This window comes from Tachypleus tridentatus, chromosome 13 (genome assembly GCF_004210375.1).
Source record: "Tachypleus tridentatus isolate NWPU-2018 chromosome 13, ASM421037v1, whole genome shotgun sequence".
Lineage (NCBI taxonomy): Eukaryota > Metazoa > Arthropoda > Merostomata > Xiphosura > Limulidae > Tachypleus > Tachypleus tridentatus.
Window position 1 is genome coordinate 38,176,562 of NC_134837.1, and position 24,423 is coordinate 38,200,984.

Here is a 24,423-nt window from a genome sequence, read left to right on the forward strand (position 1 = left end):
CTTGTTTTGTTTTTTTTTGAAATTCGCACAAAGCTACACGAGGGCTATCTGTGCTGGCCGTCAAAAATTTAGCAGTGTAAGACAAAAGGGAAGGCAGCTAGTCATCACCACCCACCGCCAACTCTTGGGCTACTCTTTTACCAGCGAATAATGGGATTGACCGTAACATTATAACGCCCCCACGGTTGAAAGGGCGAGCATGTTTGGCACGAAGTATGCACTGCAGTGGCGTGGTAAGGATCCGTTCTCATACTAATACGTTCCCATACTATTCACTCAGTTGTATTCTCTATAGTAATATTATGGTCCTTACTCTTTTCATATAACATGAAAAGGTATCTTATTTCTAAAAGTTTCGAAGTCTCTTACTTTCTCCAAGCCTCACCCCCAAATGGCTTAGTAACAAGTCTGAGTGCTCACAGCGCTAAAAACAGGGTTTTGATGCTCGTAGTGGGCACAGAACAGACAGCCCTTTGTGTGTAACTTTGTGCTTAACAATAGCTAAACACAGCTTTGTCCTGTCCTATCCTACCTTACCACTTTGTTTACTTGACTTTTCAGTACGTAATAAATTTATGGCAGAAGAAGAAGAATGTAATACATGTTCGGAGAAAAAATAATTATGGCTTTTTGGAGTTAGATAGCGGACGTTAATGAGAATTGACGAGATACAGACATTACAGAACATTTAGTTTGAAACCAAACAGCGAACATTGTGATTCCATTCGTGGTTTCAACAAATAAAAAGTAGACATTAAAATCAAAAGTTAAGTAAATACGACCAATTTGTAGCGAAAATATGTAATTTTAGCTTAAAATTCACTAGGTGTGGCCTTATGGTTGATTTGGCGGCTAGAAAATCCGAAGATCCATGTTCACGTTCCGTCGCCGCAAAATCCCGCTAAAAACTGCACCAGAAGAATAACAGTAAAAGCACAATATTAGACCAGGATAGCAAAAGAATTGTCGGTGGGTGCTGTTAATTAACTTCCTTCCATCTGGTTCAGCAGTTCAAAATTACACTGCTAATGGATGTAGCGCTCGTGTAATTTGCTTGGATATTTAGGAGGTTGGGGTGGAATGTATGTGGTACAAACTGTGTTAAACAGTCTTTAGCGGCGTCTCATCGCGTAAATTTGATGGATTATAATAATAACTAAAAATTTAATAATGCGAAAATGGAAAATGAAAATTTAAAATATGTTAATGTTTATATACCTTTTGCCGTAAAATTTTAATCTAAGAGTTAAAGCAAAGAATGGTATATGTCAACCATATTAGATTTGTCATATCCAGTGCCATTGAGGCTTTTCAACAGTCTTTGGACTCGCATCGCTAGAAACCGGATTTTGTTATCCTTGATGATCAGTGCACAGTGTAGCTTGGTTCTTGATTTCAAACAAATCTTTCACCAAACATTATGCCAACGTACCAGATGCATTTTATTTCATCTGTTCTTTGATATTACTAATATTTTTTGGCATTACTGTATGCTCAATGGTATTCACTGCCAGCTGTTCATGGTAGTGCATTGTCTATTACAGTGCACTATTTCCATGGAGACAGAACCGGAGATATGTCACTGCGTACACAATAACTATCGTATGTCTCCTATTTTCAATTGGTCTTGCATTTAGCGTGTCAAATCCTTCACCTCGTAGAATAGCTGAATCATTCTTGCATATTTCGTATTTATTCCTACTATCAGAAATTATTGGGTTAAAAGATTTCAACTGTTGAACGTTAATTTTGATTTTCTTTTTTTACCTCACGATTAGTCAATGGTACGAGTGTTTAAAAAAGTTATATTTAACAGTATCAAAAAGATTTGGGTCTTATGGGCTCGTTTTCGAAAGAAACTGTGAAAAAGAGTCGGTGTTACACTTTTTTTTCTGTTTGTATGTGTTACGTCTCCACCCTTTTGAATTTAATTAGGATAACAAAACAGAAATTGGCAAATGAACCTGATTAAAGCGGTTTCAATTCCAGAATAATCGATTCTCTTCCGGGTTTAATCAGAGACATAGCAGATAAAAGTGTAAAATATCTAAGTTTGGAAAGCACCTACAGGGTGTTCGGAAAGTCACTGTGCAGTTTTGTAATCATATTTTATTCAGTCTATTTCAAGCCAGCAACTGATAGCGGTGTTTATAAACAAAATATGAAGGATCCGGACCTGTATTGATGCCAATGGGGGTCACTTTCAACATTGTTTATAATTGTCATTTATATTTACCTCCTGTATTCTATATTGAAACGTGTCTGTTAATAAATATACAAGTGCACAGTGACTTTTCGAACACCCTGTAGGTTGCTGTGAGGTGTGATCAACAGAGTAAGGTTTTTTTGTGGTTTTGGTGTGTATTCGTTCTCGTCTACTTACATCACAGTCTTTACATTGATCTTTTAGCTAGCGGAGTTGTCCATATCTACGTGTTACTTGTTTATATTAATGTTCATGCGTAATGTGTGGTTAGCACTTTTAAAATGACCCGTAATTTTTTGTAGATAATGCTTGTATTTGAATGTGGACGGGTCACTTATGTGTTTTGACGTGGGCTTTCATGCGTCCACACCCTTTGCTCTGCCAATGTAAAGGGAACATGTTCATTTTATTTTATTCGACCTATTTTGTACTTGGCCTTTCTGAGGTTAACTTGGTTGTTACCTTTGAAAGCCCCGGCTGATTCGACAGGTATTATAATTGTCATGATATGGCTAGTTTTATATGAGTTACCAGTAAAATTGGTTATGAAAGGAGCGCACGCACTGGGAGAATTGTGTTGTGCTAATTTTAAAACTCGAGTTTTCAATGCAATTTTGCAAAGAGGTTACAATTGTGGTATTTATTTATTTATTTCTATACGTTTAAAACGCATTAAGATATTCGTTCTCATAGGACGCAATAAGCACAAGTTGCCTCTGGTGGATGGGTGTGATCAAGTAATTAGAAGACAAAACAGAAGATTGTGAAAAAAAGTCTGTTCGGCAAACCTTACTGATATTTTTAGTTGTGACGGTTTGTTATCGATCTGTCATCGTTTTCTTTTTTATTTCGTATTAGAGAAAAACATTTCATGGTGTCAGATAAGAATGACAGTTTATTTTGAAACATCCTTTTAACCGATTATGCAGTAATTATTGAATCGACATTTTAAACTATATTAATGAATTTCCCATAACCAGTATTAGTTTAAATGTCAGTAACATTTCGTATGTATCATAAATGTAGGTTTTCAACGGTACTCATTTTTAAAGTTATATTCATGTCAATTTCGATGTGTGAAAGTGATTATTTCAAAAACTAATGATCGTTTTAGTTTTCAATTTTATTTCTTTCAAATAATTTGTTTAGAAACAGATGTTAAGGGTGCACTGACCTTTCAAACTGGGCAAATTTACATGTGTGTTAAAACACAATCTTCAAGTTGACAACAAAACAGTTAATGCCTTCATCAGTGGTAATTAGACTCTTAACAACAGAGCTGGTAAAGATTTTTGAATTAAAAGATCATGCTATGGAAGAGTGTAATATCAACAATTATGCTACATTTCATGTGATATTGGTTTTAATGGTGAATAACTTCACTATTAAAGGCAACATCAGTATGAAGGTTAGCATATAAATTTGTCCACTTTCAAGGATCAAGTAGATTTCTTCTTATCCTCGATGGCTCAACAATAGGATTTTGGACTTAATGCTAAAATTCAAGCCTCGTAAATATCATTGTACATAATCTTTCGCATATCCCCTAATAGGTTTGTATTTAGTATGTCAAATGTCGTGGAATACCCTAATTATACTTAGACATTTCGTGTTTGTGTTTTCTATTACCGTTTTTTTTTAAATAAAAAATTTAGCTACCGATAGTTGTCTATTTTGATAGAAGCAAGCTAAAAGTCATTTCAGAGTACTTTTAAAAAGGCATACCTACTCGGGAGAAGAGGGATGTTAACAATTTCCAAGGAAGTATGCAAAATCTGTTTATTACATGGTTTCAGTCCTTCACGAGTCAAGGTAATTTTAAATCAGTTTCTGCGCTATTCTTTGAGTGTAATGATTTCTATGTCTATGTATTGCTTTCTTGTCACTGCTACAATGCATGTATGCAAGTTGCTCAAACCTAGGTTTTGTTCTTATTTCTCTAGTTGAACGTAGGAACGCAATTACAGTTTTGGTTTAATCGTGATTTCAGAAATCTAAAGTAGTTTACGTAGTTGCCTATTATAAACCTAATGACTTTTCGGAAGGTCGAAAAGTTGTCGCATTATTCAGTATACGTGTGGGGAAATGTAATTGAAAGAATTAGTTTGACGTTTGAATATCTATACTAGTCACACGGCCTTGTCGCTAATGTTCACTGGTCGCAAATAATATTTTCAACAAAGCTTGACTAACCCAATAGAAGTTTTTGAAGGTTTGTGCAGTAGGCGTGCGTAAATTTTGATTTCTCTTTATGAAAACTTCCTTCAAGGTCAGTAACTCAACAATCCAGTTAGAGCAAAACAATGGTCATTGTTCTCTGAACAAATTTAATAATAGAATGATGCAATTTTGGTGACGAGTTTATTTTTGCATGGCTCTCAGACAAGTACAAGATAAAAAAAAAAAAAAAAAATCCACGTACTTTGACTTGGTGAAATAATTTTTAGAATGTAAGAACAATGGTTTTGTTTAACATATTCTATATCTTCGAGATAATCTTCTAAACGTTAAGTTCGTACAATTAGAAAATAAAACGTTTCTGCCTTCGTTAATTAAATTTCCTATGTTTTACTTCATTGTGCAAGGGTTAATCTTTAGTATTTTGTGGTGCTTACTGCGGCATAAGATAATATAGTCATTGTTTATAAACAGTTAAAATAGAATGTCTATAACGTTCTATGTTTGTCTTCATTTCAATATAATAAACTACTTACAAGACCAGGACCCAGCATGGCCAGGTGGGTTAAGGCGTTCGACTCGTAATCTGAGGGTCTCGGGTTCGAATCCCCGTCACACCAAACATGCACGCCCTTTCAGCCGTAGGAACGTTATAATGTTCCGATCAATCCCACTATTTGTTAAAAGAATAGCCCAGGAGTTTGCGGTGGGTGGTGATGACTAGCTGCCTTCCCTCTAGTCTTGCACTGGGATGGTTAGCGCAGATAGCCTTCTTGTAGCCTTGCGCGTAATTCAAAACAAATCAAACAAACAATACAAGAGATTTTTTTTTAAATAGACGTTCATCAGGAAATTTACGTGCATAAAAACAGGAGTCACATCACCGGATATAGAGGGAATTAATTATATCTTGTGACTGATATTATTTAAAGCTGAACAGTTATTTGAATACCGGATATAGAGGGAGTTAATTAAATCTTGTGACCTACTGATGTTATTTGAAGCTGAATAGTTATTCAAATTATGAAGGAAAATATTGTGTGCCACAGTAGACGTGTGGACTGACTTCACTAAAATGCTTTTGTCAGAAAATATAAAAAGTACGCGCCTGTATTAGAATGTTTGTTTGAGAATACAGTTTTTTGATTAGTCGCCACGATTTATTAAAGTGTTTGGAAGTTAAACACATACTTTCAATAAACAAATATATTAATAAACACAAGCATATAAACAAGGATTCCGGTAACAGTAAGGCCGTTATTGCTGCAGGGGATTTAAATTGCTCCCCCTAGCGACCCAGTTAGTTTCACTCTGTCGATTTTAGGACAATAACCGTGGTTGAACGGTTTCTTTAAGCGAGAAATTCCCGCGAGCAACACGAAAAATGCAGCTTTTGATTGGTCGTAATTTTCTTTTGTGGATTATTATGCATGATTTATCTAGGTTGAGAGATTTATTGTGGAAATAATACTTTTTTATATATTTATAAGAATTGGTGATTGATCAGAAAAACAAACTAGATTAACCGAAATTATTTATTAACACACTTCATTACTTCAATACAAGAAATAAAACCGTTTAGTTACCACTTTACTGTAACAGATTCTAAAATATCAAATTTGTTACAATTGGCATCGTGGTTGTAAAAGATTTAAAAGCCAAGTTGATAGATAGAAACTATTTTAACGCTACGTTCTTTTAGTATGATAGTATTGGAATGTTTATAAAATAGTAAGAAGGCTTAATAATTGTGTTTTAATCTACTTTGCTATTTTACATATTTCATGTGTTGTACTAGATAGTTTTTTTTATAAAGCATTTTTCCAAAATTAAATGCATATGACTAGTACTGTACTTAGATAACACCATATAGTAGATACGTAGCTCTTGCAATGAGAAAAAGTTAAATACTGGATAGGGTGATAATTTCTGTAACTTTTCATGATTTGTAAAGGAATACCATAGTTATCTGCGTAAAGTTAACTTTTTATTACAGGATGCATGACCAATGTGACTATTAATTATGCTTCCCCCTTTCTATTTTTCACCGTGTTTTCTCTCCCTTTATTAATCCATGTTTATCTTTTAAAAAAATCCTTGTATTGAAAACAAGGTAGAATTATGAATCATAATCAATGTTCGACGTTAGATAGAAATCGTACATAATGGGTTTGATCAGTGCTGGTAAAGGTTTTATTGAAACGATTTGAAGTATTTTTGGGATGGTCTTCTCAGATAAGACATCTTAAATAGTTTCTGTATGTTTTCATAGATTTTATTTATTTTGTTTTCACCATCATATCACTGATGACGCATCTTGTACCATGGAAAAAACTAAGGTGTTGAAGGTTATCAAATAAGTTAACTCTACAGTGATGATAAATTAATTTACTAATGCGCCTTGTTAGCACTGCATTTTCTTTTGATTAAAAAAACGGTATCAGGTTTCTAGATTTACCTTTTATAAATTTCAATTTAATAGTAATTTAAAAAAAAAACAAACGGAGCAAAGATATCCAACAGTAATTTTCAAAAAAAAAAAGTCATTACTGGTCACCAAAAGTTTCTTGACTAAGTTTGTATATGTTAAAATGCAGAAAACTGAAAACTTTATGATGCTGAGGAAGTTCTAGTGAGAATACAATGGGATTATATTGTGAAATATGTAGGACAACACCAGAACTTAATAAATACTGATAGGCCTATCCTTCATTTTCAATTACTAGTATCAGACTTTGATGCATACAGGACTTAATTTGTGTTTGATATTCAAAAAATTGATTTTATGTTTGTGATTTCTGTGTCAGAAATACATTTCTGAGGTCATTCTAATTCGTGCACAGTTAAAATTATAGACAGTATCAATAATATTGATGGGTGTAATAAACCTTTTGTGTTTGTTTAGTCACTTCTGCAAATCCTGCTGGTATAAAAGATTTAAGTCGCTAAGGGTTTATCTCTTACAAGAGTTTGGGGAATTCACTGTTCATAAAGTTGTGATGATGGTTTAATTTTTTTAGGAAATGTTACATTTTACTAACAATAGCAATTTGAACATCATACTGAAATAATTGATAATTGTGAAATGTATTCTCCTGGAATGATCAGTTTTTCATTTGTTATTAAAAAAGCAAGTAAAATAATGGAGTTTATGAACAGCATACAGAAAAGAGCAAGACTAGTATGAGGCCTAAACCTACTTGAGTAAAGTAAAACCAGTATTTTGTTGTCAAGGAGATATTTACTCTGTGATAAAAAAAATCAGAGGGATATTGACAAGTTGTATAAAGAAAAAAAATAGCTGGTCTATATATCTGTTTGCTCTTTATGTAGCAACAAGCCTGGACTACTTGAGTACAAAATTGGTAGTAACCATGAAGCACTGCAAAATATTTTGTGAATTTTGGTTTATCACTTTATAAGTAGGACAGTTTGGGCTTTGAAAATATTACATGAAGCTATTACTTGAATTATGCTGTTTGTTCAATATGTATATGCATCTTACCTGGGAGGAGATAACGGATATCTGAGACTGGTTTATAAATAAAAAGGAAAGTATTTGTATTTTATTTAGAACATTTTCTTCCACATTAAAAGCTATATAAAACTTGAAGTTTTCAGAGATTCTTAATATTACTGTAGATTAGTTGCAAAAAGAATGTAACGGTTATGAAAACTCTTTAGTTATTTGAGATCAGACATGTAAACATCTTGGTCAGAAATATTTGATCAAACAATTGAAATATAACAAGAAATGATGGTCAACTGATGTTATTGACCTCAAGCGCAGGTGCAAAAGTGTTTCTCCAATTCCAATGTACGGTATAGCAGTGATAATTAAAGAAGAAAACATTCTTAATTTCTGTGTTTGGTCATTGGAAAGAAACTTCCTAGAAGTGTAACAGTAATGTAAGTAAACACTTGAAATATTTTTAAGGTGCTGGTCAGTATGTAGATTTATAATATTTACTAACATTATAAATTATATTATAAATAGTAATATTTCACAAGTTTTTTTATATTATGGCAATACTTTAAAAGGACAAAGGTAGGAAAAATAATTAGAACATTTCCTAGGAATGTCATTTAGGTACAGTGACATCATAGAATCAGTGTTGATTACAAGTTTGAACCAAAAATATAGTATTGGTTGTATGGCTGAGAAATGATACAAGAGGTATAGCAAGATTACTTGTGCAGATATATTTTGGTGAGGGAGGGGAACTTTATGAAACGGAGGGAAGGTCATGACTTTGTGTTTGGTACGAGAATGTTATTCAAATGTGTATGCATTTTTGAATTTATATGTGGTAATTGTCTTTGAAATATGGCTAAATAACAGATCAAGTTGAAAATAAAACTGTCTTTAACTTTATAATTATATATATTCTTGAATATGAGTATTTACATATTCTTGCTCCTGTATTTAATAAATTTTGTGTTTGTGGTTTATTCTGAATAGCAAGTTAACGCTAAATTTTATAGAGTTAAAAAAGAAATAGTATTTAGGATTATAATTTGACTTTAGATAATTGGTAATGGTGTAATGTTTCATACTGGCCTTCTGTGAGCTAGACTTGATTTTATTGCAATTGAAATACATAAACTCCTAAAACAGTAAACCTAAAAATATATGTATACATTTCTGTGTATGCAGTCAGGCTATTTTCACATTAGTTTTTAAGTTCCTGTTGTAGTAAGATATTCCATATTTGGGTGTTATACTGCCAATAAAAGCAGTTATCACGTCCATGGCTATCCTCACATTGGCTTTCAAGTATCCCATATAATAAGATAGTCCTTATTACAGTGTTTTGCTGGTAGTGAAAGTAGTTATCCTTGGGAGTTTATGAAATGTTAATGTTTGATATCTAAAACATTAAATCTTAAACTATAATACAGTATGTGTTTGTCAGATCTTGCGAGTAACTTTATATGAGAAAAATAGCAACATATTTAATTGACTTGATTGGCACCAAACATTTCTATAGCTTTTTTAAAAAAGTGTATCTTGCATTTGTATAAATTAGAAAAATAATAAATTTCTGTTTAGATTATGTAGTTGTTACTGTTGAAAAAACAAACAAGCTTGATTTAATGAAATGTGGAGTGATTATAGGCTTAAAAAAAGGAAGTGATTTACTATTAAGTATCCCAGTATGTACAATGTGATGATAAACTGTTGCTTGGTTTATAAGACTGTTTATTTAAATTATTCTATATAATTCAAAATTAGAAGTGCATACAAAATAATTGTGTTGTTCCAAACCTTGTTTAAAATATTTCATGGACAATACTATCTATATTTTAAGTAATACAAACAATATTGTGTAGAAAAATTAAAAAGATAAATGTATTGAAAAAACTGGCAAGAACATCTCTGAAAATTTTGTACTAAAAGAACAGATGACACTAAAATTAATATTTTTTTCTTTTGTATTTTTCAGAATTAGATAAGGTTTTATATTTTGCCAAGTTTCAAAAATAGCTTAAATATTTATACAAAAAGTTCTCATAAGTAAGGCTTATAGTAACAGCATGTAAATCTCACTAGGGTTGTTTGGTTTTTGAATTTAGTGCTTTATATGTTTAAATATTTTTTATAGGTAAAAAAAAAATATATATCTGTTGCACAGAATCAACAGTTTGGAAATAACCAATAAAAATCTTTCAAAGATCTTTGTATTGACAGTATTATTAAGGATGTTTCTGTAATTTTGAGAGAAGTTTTAGGAGTGAAACATAATTTGGCAAGGTACAAAGTGCAATTTTTGAAACTTTACAAAATTGTTTGTTAATGCTTATTTATCTTTGTAGGTGATACGGTTACCAGGTGTGCACAACAGCCAACAGTCTTTTGGCTTCACTTTGTCGAACATTGAAGCTGATAACTTACAAGGCAGCTTTGAATGCTTACAACAGAAAGGATCAAGGTGAGAACAGTTTTACTTTATTGTTTCAAGTCTTTTAATTTTTAATAATATAAAAAATTAATATATATTAAACAAAATTGATTCATGAAATGGATTGTTTTGTGTACTTACAGATTTAGTTTTGGTTCTCATAATTTACTTGATAAAACCAATGTACGTCTTTTTTCGACATGTCTAGGTACGAAAAACTGTTCCTGTATGTAACTGACATTTTGAGCAGCTGCTCATTGACCTTTATATTTAATAAGAAATATAAAACCTGATGGAGAGCAATTACATAAGATTTTTCTCTCCTGACGTGTGTTTGGAAAAACATACTTTATTATTGGTATCTACAAATGGAGAAAACCATCTGCTATCTGATCTGTATATTTGACATGAGATATTAAGGGTTGATGAAGAATAGTTGCTTGAAATATAATTATTACATAAAGCAAGTTTTTGTGTTTATATAAAAATTCATTTGTGTTGTAAAAAAGATGTGTGTCCTTTGGATTACTTTTTAAGAAACCTGTGTTAATTTAAAGTAACCCTCTTCACATGAGTTTAATAAACCCTTGTTTCCACTAGAATATATCCATGTTAGAAATATATACAAGTTATTGTTACTATTGATTTAAGTGAAAACTTGAATCAATAATTAGTTTTTAATGCTGAAATGAATCAGTGAGGCTTAGGTAAAGTTTGTAATTACAACTGAGTTTCATTTTAAGATGCATAAATCAGTTTTATCTATAATTAAAGCATCTTAATTTACACACACATCTCAAAATTATCATTAAAATTCTCTTATGCCCAGGTGTTCCAAGAAGTATTTAATCAAGTATATGGCAACATTTAGATTTTTTTAGAAGCATCATTGAAATGTTTCAGTGCTTACATATTCTCACAAGTGTTATTATTTAGAAATTTCAAAGATATAATTCTATTATTGTAATACTCAGATGTTTGTTTCATCAGTGTTAATTAAATATTCCAAAAGTGTCACTGAAATGTTCTAATGCCCAAATGTTCCTAAAAAGTGATATTTCAGTATTACAAAAGTATCATTGAAGTGTTCTGATATCAAGAAATTTAATAAGTGCTAACATTTAGATATTTATAAAGTAATGTATTAATTTACTGCTCAGATTGTTAATAGTCAAAATTATTAATTTTCAGATATTCTAAGAAGTGCAAAAATTAAAAGTATGTACATTTACATATTTTGTCTTTTTCATATTAATGCATACAGTAATTTTGGTTTTTAATCAATAATTTGCTTTTATCTTTCCTTTCCAGGTTTTTGGAATCAGTAGGCTCTATGATGCATAAAATGCAGATTTGTGCCAATGAGGACAGCTATGAAAAAACAAGAGCAAAAATGGCCGTAGCTGAACAAGAGAACAAGAAAAACTGGTCAGTAGAGGTTTTTATTTGGCTTTGGAGAACAATTATAATTTCTCATACATTATTTATATAATTGAAGTTGTATTCTTATGTATCATTCAAGATATTGAATACATAATAAATAATGAAAGTAGATTTTTCATCAAGAAGCTACAGATTTGTTTTTAAAGGTTATTCTTTCAAGTAGCAATCTCATTGTAATACTAGTTTGCAAACCCTGTAAAAAGTAACTAGCTTTTAAACAAGTTAGAACTGGTTAGCTATAATCTAAATACTAAATAGTTCTTAATGGGTAACATATTAACAGTGAAAACTGTGATGGATACATTAAGAACTAATGCATGAAGAGCTCCTTGCTTAAAATGTTAGATTGTTGATTGTTCTTATAATTTCTAACTGTTAAAGTTAAAGAAATTTACTTGAATTTTTAGGAGCAAAGTACAAAGTAATTATTCAATTTCTGGTTCTAGCATGAACTCTTATTAGATGTATGTATAATTACTATAAATGTTTATTATTTCAAAAGTGCATAAAGTTATTTATAATAGAATCTTAAATCTTCATGTCAATGAATTACATTTAACCTTAAAATTAAGGAGGAAAGAGCAAGCTTATATTTTTCTAAATTATTAGTTAATGTTTATTTCTTATATTCAGTTTTATTCTACCTATATAGTCAAATAGTGGATCAGTAGTAAGTCTACAGATTTACAACTATAAAATGTGGGGTTTAGTACCCCATGTTGGACACAGTGCAGATAACCCATTGTGTAGCTTTTCACCAAAAAGACAGCAATAACAATTCCCCCTATGTAGTATTTGTTAGGATAAGTATAATTATGAAATTATTTAGTAAACTATTTCTTTGTTGTTCAACAACTTTATTACTTTCCTAAGTTTTTTATTTTAACATTGTAATTGAATGATATTTGTTATCTTATGTAAAAAAAACAAAAAAACAACTCTTATGAACTTAAAGCTCTGATTATCTTATAGTTGCTTTCTTGTATTGCTCTTTAAATTAACATGTAGATTTTTGTGTTTTAGTAAGATACATTTTATTTTCAAACAGCACAAAAATTATCAAGGCATCAGGACCTTATGTAGGTCAGTACAAATATTTTTTATTTTAATATTAATGAAAAAAAATCACTTTCTTTTGTATTTAAAGAGATAAACCTGTTATTTATTTAGGTTAAGTAGGTTATAGATTGAGTTTAGATCATTGTTGCCTGGAATTTTCTTTCTCTATGAAATAGTGGTAATAAGTGATATTTATAAGGAATAGCATAAAATATTTAAGGGTTTCCTGTATATCCTAGCATTTTTGCTGTAGATTTCTTAAAACAACTTTAAATGAATATGAAAGTAGGTAGAGAAGTTCTGAGTGACATAAATTGTTGGGATTCACCAAATTGTATGATCAGAATAACATTGTGTGCTTTTTCATACAGGTATGAAAAGAAAAATAGCCTTAATTTATAGTTTTTGTTTTGTTATTTTTGAGATAAGATAGTGTAAGTCCTCTATATGAAATGCCCTTAATGATATTGCATGTGGATTAAAAAAAAAGTCCATTAAACTATAAATTTTATTATGGTGTGGTAAAATAAATATATTCAGAAAATATTATTTTAATCTAAATGCATTTTTACCAGCTTATACATCTGCAGTTTTTTTTTGTTCAAATTTAATCACTGACACATTTTTATTTAGTAAAAAATATTACTCTTGTAATAGTTAATCCAGTTTATTAAACTTATAAATTGGTCAAAGTTACAGAATAGTATTCTCTAATTATTGCATTAAATTAGAGATTTTAAGCTTAAAGTATCAGAAAATGTTTCTCTACATTATTAAAGTACAGATTAACTGATAACTCTCTTCTATGTCTGCTGCTTACTGTGATTATGTGGTTTCATGGTGAAAGAAACTCATCTCAATTAGCAGTCTTTATTTAATCAGGACGAAAAGTAAAAATGAAACGACCACTTTTCTCTGTGCCTCCACCTAAATCATCCAGTCCACCACCACACTCTGCTTTTCCATCATTTAAGCCTGTACCTAAGCCCTATTCTTCAGCAAGTAGTTCACACATGTCAGCAGCTGGAAATCTCTCCAAACCAACAATTCAACAGAAATCTAACAATTCAGACATCTTGAGAAGGACTTACAGGTTTGTAGCACTATACTTAAGTTTATTTATGTAATTTGTTTCATATGGCTCTTATATTATAAAATAAGAATAGTAGTGGAAAAATTTGTCCTTTAATAGTTAGTTGACATGATTTTGGTTTTGAAACTCGTATTGAAATGTTACTAAGGAAAAGATCATAAGTTACTCTTTCAGTTAGTGTTTATATTAACTGTTCAATTTGTATACGTTTGGAAGTGTTGATGATATTTGTTTTTAAATAGCTAATTAGCTTTTGTAACAGGAATTATGGCACACTATTTAAAAAGAAATAATGAACAATCACTAATGTTATTTGCAGTACTGAGTGACCTTTTGGATTTCATGTAATGTTAAGCACTAAATATATATTAGTACTTTCTCAGTGATGTCGAGAAAACCCACTTGTAGAGAAATATATATGCAAAAACGGCTCGTTTGGGTTGAGAAAATATTTTACATAGATGGTCGAAATGTTGTTCGCTCTTCTATGTAAAATATTTTCTCAACCCAAACGAGCCGTTTTTGCATATATATTAGTACTTTCTGTCTGAATAACATCCAGTGAAAACTTTTGAACATGATTAGTGAAGCATTGATGTCCACCATTCAGCATAAAGACTTTAATGTTTAGAAAATTGTTACAACAAAAGTCTTCTTTATGCAAGAAAAATTATAAAGTTATGACTAAAATTTGTTTTTATTGGCCTTAATATGTATTTCATAATTTATGATAGTAGTTCTGTTTTAAAACAGTATGTAAAAGGTTTCATTCACTTGCTGGTAATTTGGGCACAAATGATTTTGATGGTCAGATATAAGATTTACGTGTATTTGTTTTGTTATTTTTCATAAAAATTTCAGTTGCAGAATTTATTGAGAAAGCAGATAAATTACATGGCAGTATATTAATATGTTATTTGAACTAATGACAATTTGCTATTAACATTTGATATAAAATGTATCTAATATAAAAACAGAACTTCTTGTAAATCTGAGATTTAAATATTAAGGAAATGTAAGTGCGAGACTGAGGTACTATATTGTTTATTAAGAATAATTTTTATGATGAAACAGAGCAGGTCTCAAAGAGTATCTTGTATATAAAATGTAATTCTTTTAGGGAACGGGTCATTCATCTCCTTGCTCTGAGGCCTTACAAAAAACCAGAACTCTTAGCAAGATTAATGAAAGGTGTGTTTACTGCTTATATTTACTTCAGAAAGTATAAAGTAGCAAGAGGGTATTTTACTTTTTTACATCATGTTTCAGATTTTTTTTGTTATTGATATTTTGAAACAATATTTAGTTTCTTTAAAATTAGTGGAAAATCTATTTATCTGTCCTGTTTCTCAACATGAAGATGTTCCTAAGTATTTTGAAATGTGTGTTGAGTAAGGTACAACAGTAGGTGTTTAATGACAGTTAGTTCTTTCCTTTATATGATAGCAATAATAAAGTACTTTTTCAATTATTTTAAAATTTGTATTTTTTTAGCTATGTATATATATATTTTATGACTGCAGTATAAACTGTTGTAATAATTTTATTAACCCACAAAAAAATGTTGATTCAATTGCCTCTAGTCTTAATTGAATGTTTTTTCTTTTTTCTCTTTCCATTAAATCTGACATTTGCATGTTTTTTGTGAAGTAGTTATATTTATAACAAAATATTTGTTTTTATCAATTATAAAATAATCCGATATTATCCATGCTGATTTTATATTAAATTACAGATGGTATTAAAGAAAAGGACAAGAAAAGTTTGAGTGCTATTTTGAGCCAGGTAGCTGTCCTTAAAGGAAATACCTTTCACATTGCACGGCACATCTGGAATGAGGTTTCTGATGACTGGCCTTTCTATTCTACTGAAGAACTGAAACTGATGAAGAGGTGCTTCAAAAATTTAAAGAATATTGTAATAAGATCACAGACACACATAATTAGCTTGTCTACTACGCACAATATTTCATGTTTAAAATAATTCTTATTTAATTCTTATATTTTTGAAAAATAAAAGATGTGAATTTTCTGTAGCCTTGCTGTAAGACACGAATGTTGTGAAATAACTTGAATAAAACTACTTATACTCAATAATTAGTGTATTTTAGCTTTCCAAAAATCTAAACAGTGTAATTGAAAAGATAGCTTTTATTCATTGTGAACATTTTTAGTGATACAAGAAAAACCAACAAATGCTAAGAGAATTTTAGCTGTTATTAAACATTTTTTCCATGTGTAATTATTCTTTTTAATGTAATAAAATTTACCTGAGTTGAAGATAGACAATCTTTGTAGATAATATTTAACAAAATAGAACACTGTGTAGCTTCTTGTGAGGCATTAACTTTTTTTTTTGGCTAAATATTTTAGTTAAATGTTTTAAAATTGTGAACTCGTCCATTTTTTCCCTCTTAGACAAAAGCCACAGAACCTAACGCCACCCAGTGAAAGTGAAAATCGGTTTCCTTATTTACCTCAGGAAAATGATTGTTCTGTAGCCCAGGTCAGTTTCTGATTTATATTTTTCTCTCTCTCTCTTTCTTTCATTTTTTTGTTGGAGTATGTCTTCAATTTGATTTTTATTCAAGTGTAGGGGGTTTTAATTAAATTATTAATATATGCTTAAAAATAAATTGTGTGGGAAATTGTATTATCAAAACTGTTTGCTTTAGTTAAAGAAGTTGATGACATCTCTCATCTTGTGACTCCTTTCATTGTTTTGTGATTTGTTTGTTCTGGCTGGTTTAGTTGAGACATTTTAAACTTGGTTAATGTGTATTTTTTCTGTTTAGATTATATATGTACTTTTAGCAGTTTGTCATTGAGGAAACTGTTTTTTTATAGCTATTTCTAATTTTGATGTTCCAGCTGTTGTGTGAATATTTTTCTGTTAGTTATTGACAGACCAAGACTAGTATACTTTAAAGACCACAAGTTTTAGTTACAACGAGTTACACTTGTGATGTTTTTGTCTTTTTCTCAGTCATCTTAATTTTTTACTCAGTGTAAACATTGCAGCTGAAGTGCCAGAACATGTTTTCCAATAATTATTGATATTTTATATTAAAATATCTAAATAAATTACAATGAGTTAAGTATTACCAGTTTTAAGTAAGTGATTTAACCTTTTATATTTTAACTAAAATCTTTTATTGGTTAAATAATCAAACTTTCAAGTTCTAAAGCATTTGGAGTTGTAATAACTTGTTAAAGATTTGTTATTGAATTACTTCATGCCAGTTACCACTTATTCTGTTGTTTAAGATGTTTGTATTAATGTGAAGGGTTTTTTTTACCTTACAATTACAGAAACGCACGTCTCCAAGCACTGAACCTCACCCAGCTAAGAAGCAGAGGATATCTCATTATAAGAAGTCTGAGCAGTTTGGATTTGTATCTGCTAACTCATCTGGATCAGATCCTCCATGCTCTAAGTCAAATTTTGTAAATGAAAAGTGTTACAAAGCTGATTTAGCTGTGGAAAATGCTGAAAGACATGAAAATCATGAAAGAACGATATATCTAAACAAAGCAAAAGCAGACTTGCCAATGGATAGCATTAGTAGGCCTGACAGCAACACAAGGCAAAAATATACAAACAGTTATGGTAGGCATGATAATCATTCTAAATTATGTTGGAGTGATTCTGTTAGGACAAGTACAATTAGTGAGAAGTATGCAGCATCTCAGAGTGAAAATCATCCTCTGTCTGAAAGTGCAAAATATTTCGTGTCTAAAAGTGAAACATTTCCTGTGTTTCACAATGAAAAATATCCTGTATTTGAGAGTGCAAAGTATCCTGTTTCTCATGGTGAAAAGAATCCTTTATCTTCACATGAAAAGTATGGTAGGGCTAAAAATGAAAAATATCCTGTGTCTCGCAGTGAAAAGTATTTTGAGTTTCAGAGTGAAAAATACCCTGTTTCTCAGGATGAAAATAATTCTGTTCCTGAAAATGAAAAGAATTGTGTATCTGAAAGTGAAAGGTATTCTGTATTTCAACAGAATGATAAACATCGTGGGCCACACAGTCCTTACCCTATGCATCTTTCTTCAGAAAGTACTTGCAGTCCACATCATTCCATAGGAAGAAAATCTCATCAAAGTATTCCAGAGTATTTGCAATCGTGTGACACCAGAGAGACATCTGTAGAGTCATGGAATAAAGATGGCAAACGTAATCCAAATCCATATAACTTAAAAAAAATGGAACCAAAGAATGATTCCTTTTTTACCAAGTCTTATTCCAGTTTCAATAAGTCCTTCCCAGAAGAGAAGTTTAAAAAACAGAGGTTGAAAACATCTTCAAAATCATGTGGATCAGTTTCAGGAGATTCCTCTCCTGCCTCAAGTCCAGATAGCCAGTCAAGCGTTGATTCCTCAGGTGGGTATATTGAAGTTTTAAAGCAAATAACAGAATGTAAGTTTTTTTTATTAGCTGATTTGCTAATTCTGAATTTTTTTTCCTTTCATCACTAAATTATTTCAGGGTGTTAGTGATGAATAAAGGGTTTTATATCAACCTCTACAGATATGGCCAGTTGTTGTAAGGCAGTTATGCTACATTTTTTGAAGTAGAAATGAAGCCACTCTAATATTTCTACTAATTAGCTCCCAACCTCTACCCTTATGAAAAGATATCAAATAGAACTAAAATATTGAATAGAACTACATAGAACAATAAGAGAGTAAACAGCGGTATACACCCCACCTTAAGAGTTATTAAATTGTTTTTACTCCCAACCTCCTCCCTTTCTCCTGAAGATTTATTCAGGTATAAAATAGGAACACTGAGACAAGCTCAGGTATTTGAAGTTAGTCTTTCTGTCCTGGTTGTACTGAATAAAATTACTGGAAAAAATTGTTATTAGCTGCTCATAAAATAACCAACTCCCTCTTTATTTTATTTGTCTATATTTTTCTTAGTTGTTATTTTAGTTTCCAAAATATTTTTGTATTTATTAAAATATGAAGTAAGGTACTTCTTTAATTGTCTGTCTTTATAGCCATTATTTTTCAGTTTTTTTCAGTAATAGAATATTATCCATAAAAAAAAAAAATTATAGTTATTACAGACTATTAAGAACTGTTTTAGCTGAGTTATAATTTATTTTAGTATGATAGCAGAATAACACTGTTAGGTGTGGGCAGACCATGAATGGGGAAAATAAAATTCTCTTCTTTTATCAGAAATAGTCAACTGCCTTCTATATAAGTAATGTCCAAAACTAAATAATTAGCATGTACCTTATTATTATTATTTCTTCTTTCTATTGTACATATTAAGCCTGCTGTAAAATTTGTTATTTATAGATATTAAATCACTTATGTAACAAAGTGTTAATGTATGTTAGGAGTTAAAGTCTGCTTTCTAAATAATTTTTCATAAAAGAACAGATGCAGGTTGACGATATTCGAAGGGAAGTTTGTTCCCATTGAAATACCCACCATTTGCTTATATACTTGTTTGTTAAAAACAATATAACTGTTATAAATATGGAAATGGAGTATATATTTTACAATGAATTCCAGTAAATTTAAATTTCAGTCTAGTTACTTTATTATTTGTATAAAATTATGAAAACTCATTGTAAACCAGGATTAAATCTCTCAGGTATACATTGTAGTAAAGTCACGTGTAAAAATAGAACTGGTGGTTTTTGAAAAATTTAAATAATTTAAACAATCCCAAACTGGAATGTTGTTTTTAGTAATCCAGAAATAATTGTTCTGGTTATATGAAGACTGTTTTCATCCTTTCAAACAAGATATCATCCAATTTGTTAAGTAATATGGAAACAGATTTAATAACTGTTTAAATAATTAGTAATAAATTTGAACTTCACAGGATTTTTATCCAATCTTAGAATTGTGTATGGAAATGATAAATTTGTATAAGAATAATCTGTATGGATATTTCAATTTTTAATAGCCTTCTTTAAATTAGTAATAACATTATTTTTTGTTAACATTTTTTTTAGTATTAATTTCATTATGTAAAATTTGTGCCTGTAATTTTTTACATCCAAAACCAAAATTACAACCAACTTTATCAGTTTGAGTAATAATATATTGTTTTTGAATTTATTTTATATTTAAAGACATTGAAAGAAATATCAATCTTATACTGAGTTAAGTTTAATATTTTTAATTGTTACTTCATGAAATTAATAAAATATTGTTTCCATTCAAAAAAGAAAGATGGCAGATAATAGAATTGTTTACTTATTTTAAGAAGTTAATATTTCTCAAATTTTGTAGTATTTTATACATTTTGTGCAGTTTATGTATTTAGTACCCTTTTTTAACATTGAATGTAATTCTTTATTAACTTTTAAATTTCCAGTAACTATATGATTGTGAAAAGTATTTTTACAAACAATATTATTACTGTTACAATGTAAGTTGTTAACTTTTATTTGACTAAATTCTTTAATAAATTTTTATATTTAAAGAGAAGAGGTCCTATAGGTTTACTATATTTAAAATTAACTATAGGTTGAAATGATTTCATGGGGAAAATGTTCTTGAATTTTCTTTGTTAACCTGAAGATGATCTAAGAATTTTGAAAGATTGTATTGCACTTTATTTAAATTAAAATTTTAATACACATAAGGTCATTCCATGTCGAATCATTCAGGGGGCTGCAGGTGACCCCCACAGAATGCCTTGCAAAAATTCACATGTGCTCATCTACCCATATAATGAATAATTGGCAAAGATTAGGTCAATATCTCTAATAGTTTCTGATTTACAGCCCTGTAAAATTTAATCAATTTTTTGTTTTTTTGGCAGATTCATTTTCGGGCAACTTTGGCTGCTTAAAGCTGCAAGGGTAATGGTGGTAGAAGGCTGAAATTTGTTACTCTGACTGAATTAATCTCACAGAATTAAAATATGGTCTCAAACCAAGTTTATCTCTCTTAGGATTTTCTTATTGAGGCAGTAAAATTACTTGACAACCCAAAATCATAAAAATCATTTGTTTATGTAATAAGCCATAGCTCTAAGACAATATGATACAAAGCTGAATATTGTTTTCAAATTTCCTATAACGTATCAATTGATAAATCAGCAATTGTTGTAATTAAGTCTGTTAGATCTCCTGTAAAAAAATTTTGTTGCATGCAACTTTTTATGATTTAGCTAAAAATAGCCCTACTTCAGGCCACGGTTTGACCATGTCACCAGTTATTCAGTCTTTTAAGATTTTTACCATATATTCTTACATCTCTAAATATGATCTACAAAAAAGAAATCAGGATGGTGTTCAAACTACTTTGTGAGTTATAATTTTTTAAAGTATTCTCTGACCATACATTTTTTATTTAAAAATCATTCAGTTCAGGTATGTTACTGTGTGCAAATATATCCATAGAATTTTGAAAAATACCTATCAGAATTTTACGAATCCCACTGAAATATTCTAATCAGCCTTTCACAATGTTAAATAATGAAGTTGTAAGAAACAAGAAAGAATTAATTCATTTCTGAACAAGTTTATTGACATAAATAGTCAGATCACATGGCAATGCAAATACATTGTGTATGCATTACAGTTATGCAGATATGGCTGAGTTTAAGATTCATAATATAAATACAAAGGTAAATCAGACACAAAAAGCACAGTGCTACAACAGGGGATAACTGAGAAAGATTATAGTCACACCAAACTGCAATAATCGTGACAATGAAATGTTTCAAAAACTGCTTTGGTGATAAATTAGCCTTGACAACATAAAATAAACATTGCTTTGTTCAGACAGCTTAAATAAATTTCTGAAATTCGAGTTTGATTATGTTGAGATCACTTAGAACATAGTGGCGAGCACTACTGCCTTGCATGGTAGGTGCACTTATCAGACAGAATATGTTGGAAAGGAATCCATCTTTCATCTTTGTGACCTTGCAGGCCATGAGAACAGTTCATTTCTTGATTTCTTAATAAATGACATCAACACATCAGAATGTTCATCTGATCTATCTTTATGTTTCCCACATACCATTCATGATCATATATGCATGACACGTATTTCCCTGGCTGATAATTGTCATTGCTATCATTAGACCCTATTTGAGCTGCTGCAGCATCACTTTCACTGCTACTACCAACAGTTACAACTGTGTACACATCATCTGATAGCCTTCTCATATACAATTTGTTGGTAGAGTGGGAAATAAAGCTATGATGTGACCTAATACCTGCCACAGTTTTGCATTTTTCATAGCACTCAAGTAGATCAAACTTTACACAATTCTGCAGGACAAATTCCTGATTGACAAGAAAGAACTGAATGCCCTGAATGTGGTCCTTTGTCCAATGGTACATATCACAGACTCTTAAAATTTGATAATTTATTATTTTTCACAACCTTGATCTTTTTGAAGATCATGTTCAGAGATGTAAGAATATATGGTAAAAGCTGATTTGAATATTTCAGTGGGATTCATAAATTATTTCAAAATTGTATGGATATATATGCACACAGTAACACACCTGAATTGAAGTTTTGTTTTTCAAGGAAACAACGTATGGTTAGAGGATACTTTAAAAAATTATAACTCAAAAAGTAGGTTAAACACCATCCTGATTTTTTTTGTAGATCATATTCAGAGATGTAAGAATATATGGTAAAAATCTGAAAAGGCTGAATAACTGGTTACATGGTCAAACTGTGGCCTGAAGTAGGGTTATTTTTATCTAAATCATAAGTTGCATGCAACTAAATTTTTTTACAGGAAATCTAACAGACTTTTAATTACAACAATTGCTGATTTATCAATTGATATGTTATAGGAAATTTGAAAACAAAATTCAGCTTTGTATCATATTACGTCTTAGAGCTATGGCGTATTACATAAACAATGTAATTACATAACTACCTAGGCTATTAATCAGTATACAAGAGTAACAATATTTCTGAAGTAGGAAATGAAAAAAGTGTGATCAAATCAACACCTTAACATGAGTTTCTTTAAATAAATAAATTAGCTTATAAAATATTGGTTACACAAAAGAATAATAAAATATTGCATTATTGTTATTGGTCCTGTTGCCAACTTGCTGTTGAGTAGTGGATAGTCTGTAGTAATAGCACCCAAATGCACTGGGGATATCCCATCTATCACAAATCCAGAAGCTGATGTCAATTTAGTTGTCTGTCATGGAAAAAATAAAATATGTAAAGGTTAGTACTCACACCCACAGTATCTTCTACTGTTTTTAACTGTCTATAACCAGTTGTGGAAAGGCTGTTACTGTTCAACTTCTTAAAATAGAAATGAAGCCAGCCTGATATTTCTATTAATTAAACTCCCAACTTCCATCCTTACAAAAAAAGATATTAAATAGAACTATAGATGGGATATTACTGGTGTTTTTGGGTACTATTACCATAGACATTATTTGTTATGACAATAGTTGACAATCTGGATCTATAACATTAATGAGATGTAATATATATTAGAGGTCCTAGAGGTTATGCCAATACAATACACAAAATTTATTGTGGAAGAAATACTTCCATTCTTAACATGAGCAGAATCTTTGATGTGTTAGTGTGCTGAGCTGTGAATTGAGTAGGTCCATGGTTAGAATCTGAGACTCTTATGATCAGTTCACAGTCAAGTATTGGGTACAGATACTTTTTGATGTTTGATTTTTCATCTACAGCAGACTTGTACATTTTACTTTGTATGCTATATTTTATGTAGATACACTTGGTAAACTCAGAAGTATAATCAACATTCCTTCTCTAAGTGGAGCAATCCTGTACATATTTGGTCAATAAATTTACCAAAATTTGATCCTAATTTTAGCAAAACTGAGTTTGTACACTTAAATATTACATTGAGAAGTATAACATGCTTCGTATCCTTCTACTTCATAAAACTTGATACCAGGATGAAACTCCCTGTGATGGGATAGAAATTAGAATGGACATAGCCTTTGTAGTTAGTGTGCTGACCTACAAATTTGGTGATCTGAGGTTCAAGCTGCTACATGCCTCAACAAGTTCTGCAATCTCAGCTGTGGGAATTTTGTACTTGTGACAATCAATCTTAGTGTTTTCAGTTTAGAATAGCTGAATAGAGAATAGATTTACTGACTAGTTACCCTCCTTCTGATCAACAGTTCTAAATTAGGGTCAGTTATGCTTGAATTTTGAAGGTAATTGTTGACTGTTTTGCATGCTTATGTTGAAGATGATGCTGTTCTGGTTCAACATAAGTGTGTGGTTGAAATTAAAAGTGAAAATAAAAGTATTATATTTTCATATGTTGGTGGTATTTGCTAAGTTAATTTAGTTCACCTGTGATTTTTTTGTCATTTAAAAGTTTTTAGTTATTAGAGTTTGAGTATATGGGACACCCAATTTCCTGTTGTAATTGAAAAACACACATACAGAAAGAAAAGTTTATTCAATTTACATTAATGTTCTCACTTTACTGAGTCACTGTGCTTGCAAGATTTAACTCTTTCCACATGGGTTTGTGCCTAATTATAATTATTGTTCATTATTTTAGGTGATCTAACC

At 30.5% G+C, this 24,423-nt stretch overlaps 1 protein-coding gene across 1 annotated transcript in view; it reads left to right on the plus strand.

Annotated features, from left to right (window-relative positions):
* The window catches only part of LOC143239528 (RNA polymerase II elongation factor ELL2-like), a 70,435-nt gene that overhangs the window by 35,359 nt on the left and 10,653 nt on the right, over positions 1–24,423 (plus strand). The window contains exons 3-10 of the mRNA XM_076480684.1: positions 10,202–10,317; positions 11,599–11,715; positions 12,779–12,813; positions 13,672–13,882; positions 15,003–15,073; positions 15,618–15,774; positions 16,300–16,387; positions 17,194–18,268. Coding sequence (XP_076336799.1) covers positions 10,202–10,317; positions 11,599–11,715; positions 12,779–12,813; positions 13,672–13,882; positions 15,003–15,073; positions 15,618–15,774; positions 16,300–16,387; positions 17,194–18,268 — 1,870 coding nt within the window. The remainder of the gene's footprint in view (positions 1–10,201; positions 10,318–11,598; positions 11,716–12,778; positions 12,814–13,671; positions 13,883–15,002; positions 15,074–15,617; positions 15,775–16,299; positions 16,388–17,193; positions 18,269–24,423) is intronic.